Genomic DNA, 12,500 nt, shown 5'->3' with positions numbered 1-12,500 from the left:
AAATAGAGGTAGAGAGAGAGTGGTGGAAAAGTAGAGGGAGAGAGAGAGAAATAGAGAGAAAGTGGTAGAGAGAGATGAGCGAAAGAGAGAGAGTGGTAGAGGTAGAGAGAGAGTGGCAGATAGGTAGAGAGAGAGTGGTAGAGAGAGAAATAAAGAAAGAGAGAGGGGTGGAAAGAGTGGTAGAAGGGAGAGAGTGGAAGAGACAGGGGTAGAGAGAGGAATAGAGAAAGAGAGTGGTAGAGAGAGAATGGTAAAGAGGTAGAGAGAGGTGAGGAGGGAGAGAGAAATGGAGAGAATAGTAGAGGTAGAGAGAGAAAGAGAGTGGTAGAGAGAGCAGTAGAGAGGTAGAGGGAGAGAAGAGGGTAGAGAGACAGTGGTAAAGAGGTAGCGAGAGAGTGGTAAAGAGGCGAAGAGGGAGTGGTAGAGTTGTGTCGGGAGAGAGAGAGTGGTAGGGAGCGGTGCGTTGAGGGAGCGGGCGAGCGAGTATAAACAGTGCGTGTCTGTTTCTCTCTGACAGCAGTGATAAGTGTATTAATACGTCTCTGTTTCGCGTCAACCTGCTTTAATCTCATCTGCGCAGAGACGTTCGCTCGTCTGTCACTGTAACTTCATTAACATCTGACAGAGGACGACCAGAGAGCACACACACACACACACACACACACACACACACACACACACACACACACGCTCACACTGCTCGTTCTCCGGCTGTAACAGGTTCTCCAGCAAGACTTTCAATTCAGATCAGTAACACACTGAACACCACGTACGAAAAATACTAACACCGCACCTGCACACTGACCGCTCCCTCTCTCCCTCTCTCCCTCTCTCGCTCCAGGAGGTGGACTTTGATGTCTGTGTTGATTCAGAGTCTGAGGGTTTTTTACGGGACTCTTTTTAGTGATTTGTTAGTGCTTTAGGCCGCTGATGGTGCCAGTTTCAACATTTAGTTTGGCTCTCTCCGTCTTCACTGGGTCTTACTTTACGGCTTTGGACTCGTTTCATTGCGCTTTCGCCTTTGGATTTTTAAAAACGAGCGAACGGGCTGGACTGGGACCAGTCTGCGGGAGCCATAACTTTATCACAGGCATGTGTGTGTGTGTGGGGGGGGGTTGCCGGGCTGATCAGCGCTGCTGGTGCCGCAAAACAGAAGCTAAAGACAATATAACATGTTTCCTTTTCCTTATTTCACTCGTAAACGGTGACTCGCTTGCTGATTTGCACTGATCCGCACATATAGGAGCTAAACAGGGTCTATAGCGCGCTGGCGGCTGGCGTGGTGACCGCGGTGGTCCCCTCTGACCTCATCCACTCTAGGTTAACGTCATTAGCTGCTTAATTATGGTCTATATGACCAGAACATCATCCAAATAACTGCATACTACAGACTTTGATTGTAACGATTGTAATGTATCGCTGTTGTCAGAAGAAAACCTCCAAAATGGTAACTTTACAGGGGAAGGAAAAAACATACTTTACTTTTGATGTAAGTCAATGGAACCAGACGTTTTTTCAAGTCATTTTGGAACGTTTCTTTTGGTCCATTCTTCGTGAAATTCACACACAATGTAAACGATAACAGGCATTTTCAATTGATGTCAAAAACTGAAAACCGACAAAAAATGGAGGTTTCGTTTCGACAGCAGTGATATGCAAATTTGACATTACAGCCTCAAACACAACATTTTCCATTATTAACCATATTTTGGTTCAGCCTGTTCTGTCCATATTTATCGCTACTTAAAACGAGCTGCTCCGCCCGCTGACTGGATGCCTTATCCACTCGGAAGTACAGCCGACGTTCACGTTTACAAGCGTGCTGATTTGTTCTGTAGTGCTTGGTCTTCGTCAGGAAGTTACAGTCAGTCTGATGCTTTCTGAATAACGTCAGCTTCAACCGAAAATATTAGCATAGTGGATGATTTTCGCGATTAGGTTAAAGGTGGATTATTAGGATGTGATGTTCTTCACATTTTACTAAGAACCCTATTTAACAACTAAAGTATTTTGTTTAATTATATTGTGAAAAACAGTAGAAAGCAGAACAAAAGAACGTATAGAGATACTTACAGTGTGGACGTGTAAGCACTCAGCAGCTTCTCTTCTCAACGCCCAGATTTCTTGAGCAGTTTGTTTCATACCTGCTTCCCAAACACTCATATTTACATCTATGATCTTCAGACACTGCTGGAAATTGGTAAATATTATAATCATTCATGTTCCTGGTAGCAGAGCTTGAGGAGCCGACCAGGTCCTATGAGCACGGTGGCGCCTGACGCAGCTGACCAAGGCAGGATGGGCTAGTTTCTGTGTGGAGTGTCCATGATAGGCTAAAGGCTAACCCCAAGAGACCAGCCATTCCTTCTGTATTACTCTCTAATGTCCCATCCCTTGACAACAAACTGGTCTGTTTATACATCAGCGAGGTGTGCACTTATTTGTGGCATACTGGCATAAAGGTTCAAACTCAGAACTCACACCTGTGGACCAGATCAAGGGGAAAAAGTTCAGCAATACTACAGTCGTCAGTGGAAAATGCCATAAATAAGTATGTGTGAGGGAGAGATCGTAAGTCGGGGGTGCAGAGAAGGGAGTCTGCCAGGTCTGGAAGGTCAGCTCCCTCCAGACCTATTAATATAAATAAATATATATGTATAAATATTTATACATTTATAAATGTGTGGATATACATATATAAATATGCATTCAATTCAGTTTGTGATTGAATTTCCTTAACCCCCCACGTCTGCTCAATTCTATCACCCCGACCCTTCCATCCTTCCACGGATGGAGTGATGAGAGGGGAGAGATGAGCTTTCCGCTCTCATCTGCTCTCCTTTTCCCATCCCCCCCCCAATCCTCAATCCTGCACAAGACGGAGACGGGGTGAGGATAGAGTGGATGGATAAGTGTGTGTGTGTGTGTGTGTGTGTGCGCGTGTGTGTGCGCGTGTGTGTGTGTGTGTGTGTGTGTATCAGAGGAGAAATGTAATCGGACATGTATGCATGTGTGTGTATGCTGTTGGTGAACCGTGACTCCTAGAGCTCAGCCTTCATTTCAGGCCATAAATATCATAAATCAATAACATAAACTCCAACTCCCGCTGGTGCACATGAACGTCTAATGGATGTTCTAGGTTAAGCACAGACAGATGAAGCCTGTAACAGACACCAACATATATTTGAGCTTGTATGTATCAGTGTTACAGTGACTTTTTCAGTAGAGTCCTGCACAGAGTCCTGCATAGAGCTGCCACTGCTGTTTTCCATTCCTAACAACTACCCGAAACACTGCTTAGACTAAGACTCACAATCAGTGACATATCTAGAACCTCCAGAAGGACTAGCATGACATTTTTTTCAAAAATATGACTCTGTCAGTTCCTAATTATGTTGGTACTTAATCTAACGTGTAAGGCCTTCTGTCCAGCTCCTGAAGTCCTAACCAATGGGAGAGCTCGCTTGGCTGTGCCTACCTAGATAGCAAGGAGGAAAAAAATTTGGATCGGTCAACTTTCTGTGGGCCATTTTAACTTTGTTTCCAATCAAAACTTGGTTGAAATACAGTGCTTGCAGAGTTCAGATGTAAAGAACAGAACTATTAATTACATATTTTTAGTTCCCAGAAATCATAAGGCCTTCAGTGTTTTGCTGTTTTGCTGTTTGTGAGTGGCCATGCCTAGAGCAACTGTGCCAATTTTTCTCCCCAGGTTAGTTGCGACCGGTTCCCCCACTAGCTATCTCACAATGCTACCAAGCTGGGAAGGTGAAGGCTACAACATGCTTTCTCCACGAATTGTGAAGATCCACCATACCTTTCCAAACTGCAAGGGAGAGTGAGTGAGGCTAGTTATGCTCTTTACGGATGGCTGTGGCATCACTATTGCTTAGGCAGTTGCGCCACTCGTGAGCCTCTTGACAAAGCTTTCTGCTGATCCCTGACCGCTGACCGCTTCCTTTGCTGCTGGTGGTGCAAAATAGTCTTTCTTCCTATGGGGTGTAGAGTGGCATGGCACTTATAGATGCCCGTCTTAAGTGCTTGAATTAAAAATAGCTCTAAAAATCCTTTACATTTTATATGATGTTGAATTGTTTTGTGTGTGTGTGCTCTTAGTTAATCCAAGCGTTTTTGTAATAATTCCTTAATGTTCTACTGTATTGAACTGAATCCTGGAATTACTGTACATCACTTCTTCATTCTCCGACTCTTAAATCTTATTAACAGTCTTTTTTCCCCGCTGTAAGCTCTGACAATGGATCCATACATTACTGTATTTTCTATTTAACGCACAATAGCACGAAGGTCCTTCTGTTCCGATCGAGCGCTCGCTGCATATACTGTACGGGTGAGAGATTTAAAACAATGGATTTACGGTGCTTAATTAAGGATTCATTAAAGAGTTTATCCATAAAGGATTCACATTTCGAGACAAAGCAGGAGCGAATTCTGTGCATTAATTAAAATGATTAAAACAGTGAATTCTGGTATTGTAATTTATGAATGGCTACAATCTTCTAACGCTGGTGGGATTAGTGCTGTACAGAACAGACGAGAATAAGACGATGTACAGATCAGCCACAACATTAAAACCACTTCCTTGTATCGACACCCGTTGTCCATTTGACCATATAGTTTCACTTTGTAGTTCTACAGTTACAGACTGTAGTCCATCTGTTTCTCTGCATACTTTGCTACCCTGTTCTTCACTGGTCAAGACCCCCACAGGACCCTTACAGAGCAGGTACTATTTGGGTGGTGGGTCATTCTCATCAGTGACACTCTCTCCAATCTATTTGACACTCCTACCTTGTCGGTCCACCTTGTAGATGTAAAGTCAGAGACGATAGCTCATCTGCTGCTGCACAGTCTGTGTCGGTCGTCCTCTAGTCCTTCATCAGTGGTCACAGGACGCTGCCCACAGGACGCTGTTGGCTGGATATTTTTGGTTGGTGGACTATTCTCAGTCCAGCAGTGACACTGAGGTGTTTAAAAACTCCAGCAGCACTGCTGTGTCTGATCCACTCAGACCAGCACAACACACACTAACACACCACCACCACTTCAGTGTTACTGCAGTGCTGAGAATGATCCACCACCCAAATAGTACCTGCTCTGTGAGGGTCCATGGGGGTCCTGACCACTGAAGAACAGGGTGACAAGGTCTGTAAGTGTAGAACTACAAGGTGCTCCTCTGTGGTCAGTGGAGCTGATAATAAGTGTGTAAGTGTGATGTGATTAAGGTAAAAAGCATTATGAGGTCAGAATAAGTGGTGTGTTGGTGTGTTTTGGTGCGTGTTGGTGTGTATTGGTGCGTGATGGTGCGTGTTGGTGTGTGCTGTCAGTCTCTGATGTGTTTCTGATGTTGTGTGTTTCTCTCCTGCAGCTGTGGAGGACAGAGTGAGCTCAGCAGCCTGGGGCAACGGCACACGTATTACAAAGGTAGGAAGCTGTCTGTCTGTCTGTCTGTCTATCTCTTTGTTTGTCTTTCTTTCAGTTAATTTATCTGTCCATTTGCCTGTCTGTCTTATTGTATGACTCTGTGTGTGTATATATATATATATGTATATAGGTCTATATGAAAAATGATTGATTTGTTTATTTAATTATTTATGCTGGAAGATTTCTCTTGTGACTGATGTCTGTTTGTGTTTATAATAAATCAGAAAGTGTTTGTCCTGGTTCTTGTTCTCTTTTACGATCTAAACAGCTTTGTTTTTTAGTCTCATGACCTGCAGTGGTTTGGTGGGACAGGCAGGATATGAGCTCTGCCGTCGTTGCCGTTGTTACTCGTGTCTGAATCTTTCTGCGTTCATATCTGAAACCCTTTTATTTTTATTTTTGTGTCTCAGCTCGGCTGCTCTGTGTTGATTCGCTTGTCTGCCGAGGTCAGAGGTCATTGCTGATAGGGTCGCGTAAGGTAACAGCGCGTCTGCCGTCAGCAGAAATTAGAGATATGAGGTGAAGGACATGCTGACCCAAGCACTTTCCATGCCCGTCTCAGCCGGGCGAGGTGGGCATCTCGGATGCAAATGGAGTCTTGCGACACTGATGAGCGCCAGGGGACGAACTCATTACCCTCTACTTCACTTCCAGCTTCAGCGTCAGACTGTTAGTCACGTTTTTGTTATTGTTTGTTTCAACATTGGGTACTTCTGTACCATCGGTCAGCCTGGTCAAGAGAGTCATACCTTTATATTGTCAGTTCTAGCTTGGTGATAATCAGCCAGTGAAATATGTATCTATCCTGTGATTCAGCGCTAACTTCGTACAACATTTATTGAGCACAAATATTCAATAGAACAGTTCAGAAAAGAGAAAAGACGTAAGAAAGACTTTCGGAAGTCCAGATTATTGGTCAGATGCGGTGTAGATTGAAATCGGACCTGCTGGGATTACACACTGAACTTCCACACGCAGTAAGGCCTAGTTACACGTGCTTTTGCCGCTACATTTTCTTTAGCTAAATTACATTCATTTCAATGGCATTTGCTACAGTGAGCAATTTAGCATTTCAGACTTCCACGGCAAATATATTTTGTGTGTGAAATTTTGCACCGGGTTCAATTTCAAATTTACGTCCTCAACCAATAACGTGACTGCTTTGACTGTGAGGGGGCGGGGCTTCATGTAGCAGCTATATAGCAGCAATTAGCGGAGAAATGCTAATTCACACAATGTCTAAACACAAACCATTAAACATTTCTTCCACGCGGAGTGGCTTTACTGTTAGCCTTCTTGCTAACTGTGATGTTAGCTCCTAGATCACTTGCTATAGATCACTGTGCCAGCTTGCTAACTGCTATGTTTGCTTCTTAGCTATCCACAGCTGCACATATCACTCTACTGCTGCCAGCCCCAGCAGTTATCTACATTTTTTTATATGACTATCAGCTATCTGATATAATTATATTCATATGTCCATATATTTTATGGTTAGTGAGTGAGCTAGCTTACTAACTGCACCAACACAATGTTTTTTTTTTTTCATGGCCAATTTTTCGGACAAACCTTATATTTGATAAAGGTTAGACACACACACACACACAGCCCCCTTTTACCCTGTTCAGGACCCCCATGGCCCCTTACAGAGCAGGTACTATTTGGGTGGTGGGTCATTCTCAGCACTGCAGTGACACTGACATGGTGGTGGTGTGTTAGTGTGTGTTGTGCTGGTCTGAGTGGATCAGACACAGCGGTGCTGCTGGAGTTTCACCAAAAATACAGTCCAAACATAACTGGCTGATGTATCAAATGGCCAGTATTGATGATTCGGCTTTTTATAGATATATATCACCAATATTGTGGTGATAATTACCGACTTTCTTTGGTGGCAGCACTGCTGGGATTCATAGTTGCAATCCACCCACAATCAGGTGAAATCTTAGACCAGAGGAGCTTGAATCCAGGATCCAGTCCAGGATTTTGCAATTGCTATTAGTGAAGTGAACTGCTGATATAACTGATTGGCCATTGGCTGTGCCGCTGTTTTCAACAGGCAGTACGGTTAGAAATCTGAACGCAGATCTGGTAAAACACCTGTAACCATTTTCTATCGGATTACAGAGACATGAACGTTGGCGGAGTTTTCCTGGACTTACGCGGTCACATGGATTTCTCATGCAAAGTGAACACAACACTTGCAGCTGACGTTTTTTTGCCCTATCAATGTTGTGTTTATGCTTATGAACACATATTTTTGCTTATATTTATATGGTTGACCTTCTGCTTCAGCCTGGAGTCTGAAGTGCTGACGTCTCAAACAGTTGGAAAGTTACTCAAGTTTAGACATGACGTCTTAAAGGGTTGGAAAGAAACGCCAAATCCACCCCAAAACAGCAACAGCCTCCATTTTTATGTGGCATTTCTCATTATTTCATCATGTATTTCTTTCACTTTGTGACATGGATCTGCCAGACGTTTGCTTGGCGAACTGGCACCGGCTGCGAGAACATCCTCAAACTTCTCGAACAATCCAATTTGCACCATATCAAACACGGCTGCCTGGGCATTAGGCGAAAAAATTCTCCAACGTCCTCTCGTGAAGTGTTCCGTCTCCGCTAACACCTCACTGCCAAGTAGCTGTCTGTATCCGAAAGTGTCCGTCACAGGCGACATTTAAGAAAAAGAAAAAAAGGCGAACACAGGCCTGATTGTCTTGGCTGCTTTTTAAATAAGGAATGCTGTGAGATTATAATTGGGGTATCTGCTCTATGTGCCAGAGCGCTAGCGTCGACATAAGGCCGCCCGATCCTCCGCTAGAACAAAAGCAGATAGGCGCACTCGCACCTCGCTCTAGTGGGCAACACTGTTGAGGTCATGGAATGTGTTTGTTGACCACTTAATGCTCTGTAGGTGGTTATTTGTTTGGGAATCCTCTAGGATCCATCGTTGGAAAGAATGTGTTTATCTGTATTTCTGTTATTACAGTCATATGTACACAAGCTTTTGCTGAGCCCAAAATTTGGACTTTCGGCAACTTTCTTGGCTGACCATGCCCTGAAGGCCCCACTTTGGGCAGCCCTGCGCTGGAACATCTAGAGATACTCTTGGACACTGCGCATTTAAAAACAAACAGGAGCGTATGGTTCTTGTTTTAGTTTCATTTCCCGCCTGGTTGAGAAACTCCTGGAGCTGTGAATACAATGAATGCAACAGACTGACATCAATGTGGGGGTTAACCTCCTTTCAGTTATGAAATCCAATCAAAAATGGTCACTGGAGACTCGTGGAAATGCTGTATGTAAATCAGCTCACTGGAGACGAATGTTAATACCAGGTATAAACAGAACCTACTGCATTCAGCTTAGCAGTTCAGTTGCGTTAATAGATATTTATAGTTGCGTTAATAGATATTTATAATGGCGTAACGTCCAAGTACGCAGGATATACGCTTGCCAGGGGGCCTGTGCTTTGCAGGAGCCGTGATTTGCCTTGGCAAATGTTATTACTACAGAATAGCTTGTTTCTTCAGCACAGTTCTTTGAGGAAAGTCATGCTTTTATTTTGGTGATCATGTTATTTTCCACTGACCTCTTATCTGTCAATTTATATGACCCTCCCCTACACCACATTAGTCCAACCCCTTCATCTGTTCAGCTAAGAAAACATGGCGTTATCCAGTTAGCTAACTGCACCACAGGTTCCAGTACTGTTTGTAGTACAGTAACAACAATCAACATCGGAAGCACTTTTCAAAATGGAATTATTACATGTAAAATTGAAAAAGTTGGACACAGAATTGGCGTAACTCCTGGACAGGTATGTAGGTGCAGTAGGTCAAGGTAGAAAGTGTTGAACTTTTTGAATGACTGCCTTTACATAACATATTAAGTAGATAAATGTTTACCACTCAGAGCGCTGGGATGCATTAATGCTTTGGATGAACCGCCGTGCAAGTAACAAAGCTAAGTAGACGAGGCTAAAGCTTTTATCCGGACTTCCTGTTCCACCTTAAATGCTGCTATGTGATCATATTTGTCTGGTAGCGACGGTTCGCTTGAAAAACTTGTGGGAGCTCCCTACAAAGAAAAACTGGACAGCAAAAAACGTTTCTTGACTGTTCTCGCAGCAGAACCGAATGCCAAGCGTTTCTAGGCCTATAACTCTCCAGTCTCCCCGGACACGAGGGACACGGGAGTTTGATACCTGCTCCGGCCACACATCGCTGCTGTAAAAGGAGGTATTTGGAGACTACTCGGATAGCATGGTTGGACAAAAATTATAGGGGTGTGTTTTGTTTTGACAGATGAAAATAGAAGGCGTTGTGGTGTTGTAGTTCCCTCATTTAACCTCTAGAAGTTGAGTATCTTCAATTATGACTTGTGCACTTTTAGCCAAAAGTCTTTCATTAATAGTTTCATATATTCATAAACTATATGGAAAAGTATGTGGACACTCCTCTTAATTGTTGAGTTCAGGTGTGTCAGCCAAACCCATTACTAACAGCTGGGTAAAATCAAGCACATAGCCTTGCAGTCTCAATGAACAAACACTGGCAGTAGAATGAGTCGTACTGAAGAGCTCAGTGGCTTTAAGCATGGCATTGTCATAGGATGGCGCCTCTGCCACATGTTTCTGCCCCGCTAGATCTGCCCTAGACAACAGTAAGTGCTATTATTGTGATACAGAAGCATCTGGCTTTTTTCTTGGGTCTTGGAGGATTTGTCTTTGCGATTGTTGTCCTGGATTAAGGAGGCCTTGTACAAAGGTTTTGAATACAGGCCTGGGAATTTGTTACACCACTGGATATTTAGCTGAATGTTAGTTAAAGACGAAGTGACCGTCTACGAAGCATCTACAGTGGACAATCGCTTGTCAAGAGGACTCAGTAGATTGGTTTATGTTCTAAACTTTCTAAACAGCCTGTTTTATTTGATTTATTATGCCCTAAACCACTGATTGGTTGGACAGGCTGAACGTTGACCCTGCTGTCTGTTTTCATGCTCATTGAGTGGTGGGCTCATTTTAGTGGTACCTTTAGAGGTCATTGGCTTGGATAATTGTTTGGGCTTCTCAGATATAGAAAATGTGCTAAACAAGAAATAACACTGGGGTACATTAGGCCTAATTTGGATACACCCACCCACTGCTGACCTTGCCTCTGACTTCTGATCTTTGCAGAGTTACGTGGACGGATCTCAGTATCACATGACCAGCCGGGACCTCGGCTCACACGACAACATCTCTCCGCCCTACGTCAACTCCAGACTGGCAGGTAAGCACAGGGCGGCTTTATTATTGTTTACACAGGCTGTGTGGTGATGATGTGATGAAGTGCTGTGCAGAGGGACCACCTTTTATTTCATTTGCAGTCAGTTGGGACGGTGGGATCTTTTTCCACACCTCCAAAGTTCAGTCTTAGAAGCTGGTTGATCATTTTCTGAAGTAATCAAACACATTCAGTGGTGTTGAGGTCTGGACTCTGGGGTGGTCAGTCCATCGTTCAGCTTCTTTGTTTGATGTGTCCGTCTCCTTTTCTCAGTGAGGTTCTTCTTGATCAGCTACACATCCTTTCAGACCCACAGCGCTGAGTCGTCTTCTCACAGTGGAAGGATGGACAGAAACACCTGTGGATGTTTTCAGATCTGAAGCAGCTTGATTTTCACTTGACTGGAAATTAAAGGGGAACTCCACCAGTTGTTCAGAAGTCTACATAATTAAATTGTTATAATTTAGATGAAACAGAGTCATTCAGAGTGGTTTTGCTCCTTTCTGGAGTCAGAACTGTTCACAGTGGTGGTGATAGGAACCAGACATCCACCTCTAAAAGCTCCCTCACAGAAAGTTACTACAGGAAATGGTTATGAATTCACTGCCTGATGACTGAGACACTGTTTTATGATAGTTTTGAGAAGATTTTAACCTTAAACTCCATTCATGGTGGAGGGATACATGCAGGGCGCTGTGAGGCAAAATAGTCCCCAAAGAAAACTTATTATTTCAGATTTTCCACTATTTTCCATCATCAACATTCCATATAAACTCAGAAGACTCGTGTAGGTTCACTGGTGGTTCTGGATAGTAAATAAAATGTCTATATCTGTGTTGTAGTCATGGCGACCCCTGGTTCCTATCACCACCACTGTAAAGACATCTGATCCATTTCATACCAAACCACTCTAAATCCCTCTGTTTACATCTCAGGTTTAAATAAATAAGGCGTGGTCTCTGCTTTTGCACAGTGCTGCAATACTGATCTCGCACAAGGCTGCAATGTGCATTTTCTTTCCTCTGTGCTGTGAGAATCCTGACCAATCACAGCTCTAGATGAGTGTCTATGGGTGTTTTAATGAATCAAGGGGGTTCTGTGATCCAACAAAAGGAATTTCGATCAAATAAGCAGTTTGGCTTTGGTCCTCAGTAATATAAACCATGTTACATTATTGTTTTACTCCTTTACTTATTCATTTTTGGATTTATTTATTTATTTCTTTGTTTACATCCATGTGATGGGATGGAGGGTGATCCTACCTCCCTCAGACAGAATGTTTAAGCTCTCTTGGACCCCCAGCTGATAGGGCCACACCTTTGTACCGTACTGTGCAAATGTCTTAAGCACATTATTTAAAACTGAATATCTTGGCCAAACAAGTGTTTGTGTTTGTACAAACACTACATACCATTTGAATAAATGTAAATACTCTTACAGACATGCAACATATATTTTATATGTGAAGAACGTAAAAAAAAACACGTTTACAAGTAATTTATGGCACGCCGTTTTAGCTTTTAATCCTTTTTTTCTTGATACATGTGAAAATTAAATTCTCACTAGTAAAAGCTGAATTTTCTAGTGAAAATTACATTTTTGATATCAAGAATTTAATTCTTCCTACTAAAAATTACATTTTTACATGTAAAATAAAAGTTATTGCTAGTCAAAATAAAAGTTTCACAAGTAAAAATTCGTAGTTTATATTTTTACTAGTAAAAATTTTATTCTTGATATTCTTGATATGTGAAAATTAGATTTTCACTAGTGGAAATTTCATTCTAAC

At 42.8% G+C, this 12,500-nt stretch overlaps 1 protein-coding gene across 7 annotated transcripts in view; it reads left to right on the top strand.

Annotated features, from left to right (window-relative positions):
• LOC118820125 (transcription factor 4-like) overlaps positions 1–12,500 on the top strand; it is a 281,579-nt gene that overhangs the window by 73,995 nt on the left and 195,084 nt on the right. For all 7 annotated transcript variants that reach the window (XM_036588268.1, XM_036588265.1, XM_036588264.1 and 4 more), the window contains 2 exons: positions 5,387–5,442; positions 10,624–10,717. In XM_036588268.1, the coding sequence (XP_036444161.1) occupies positions 5,387–5,442; positions 10,624–10,717 (150 nt within the window). The remainder of the gene's footprint in view (positions 1–5,386; positions 5,443–10,623; positions 10,718–12,500) is intronic.

The sequence above is a fragment of the Colossoma macropomum genome, unplaced genomic scaffold (assembly GCF_904425465.1).
Source record: "Colossoma macropomum unplaced genomic scaffold, Colossoma_macropomum, whole genome shotgun sequence".
NCBI classification, from domain to species: Eukaryota; Metazoa; Chordata; class Actinopteri; order Characiformes; family Serrasalmidae; genus Colossoma; species Colossoma macropomum.
Note: the sequence above shows the minus strand (reverse complement) of the source record. Positions and strands in the feature narration are given on the sequence as shown.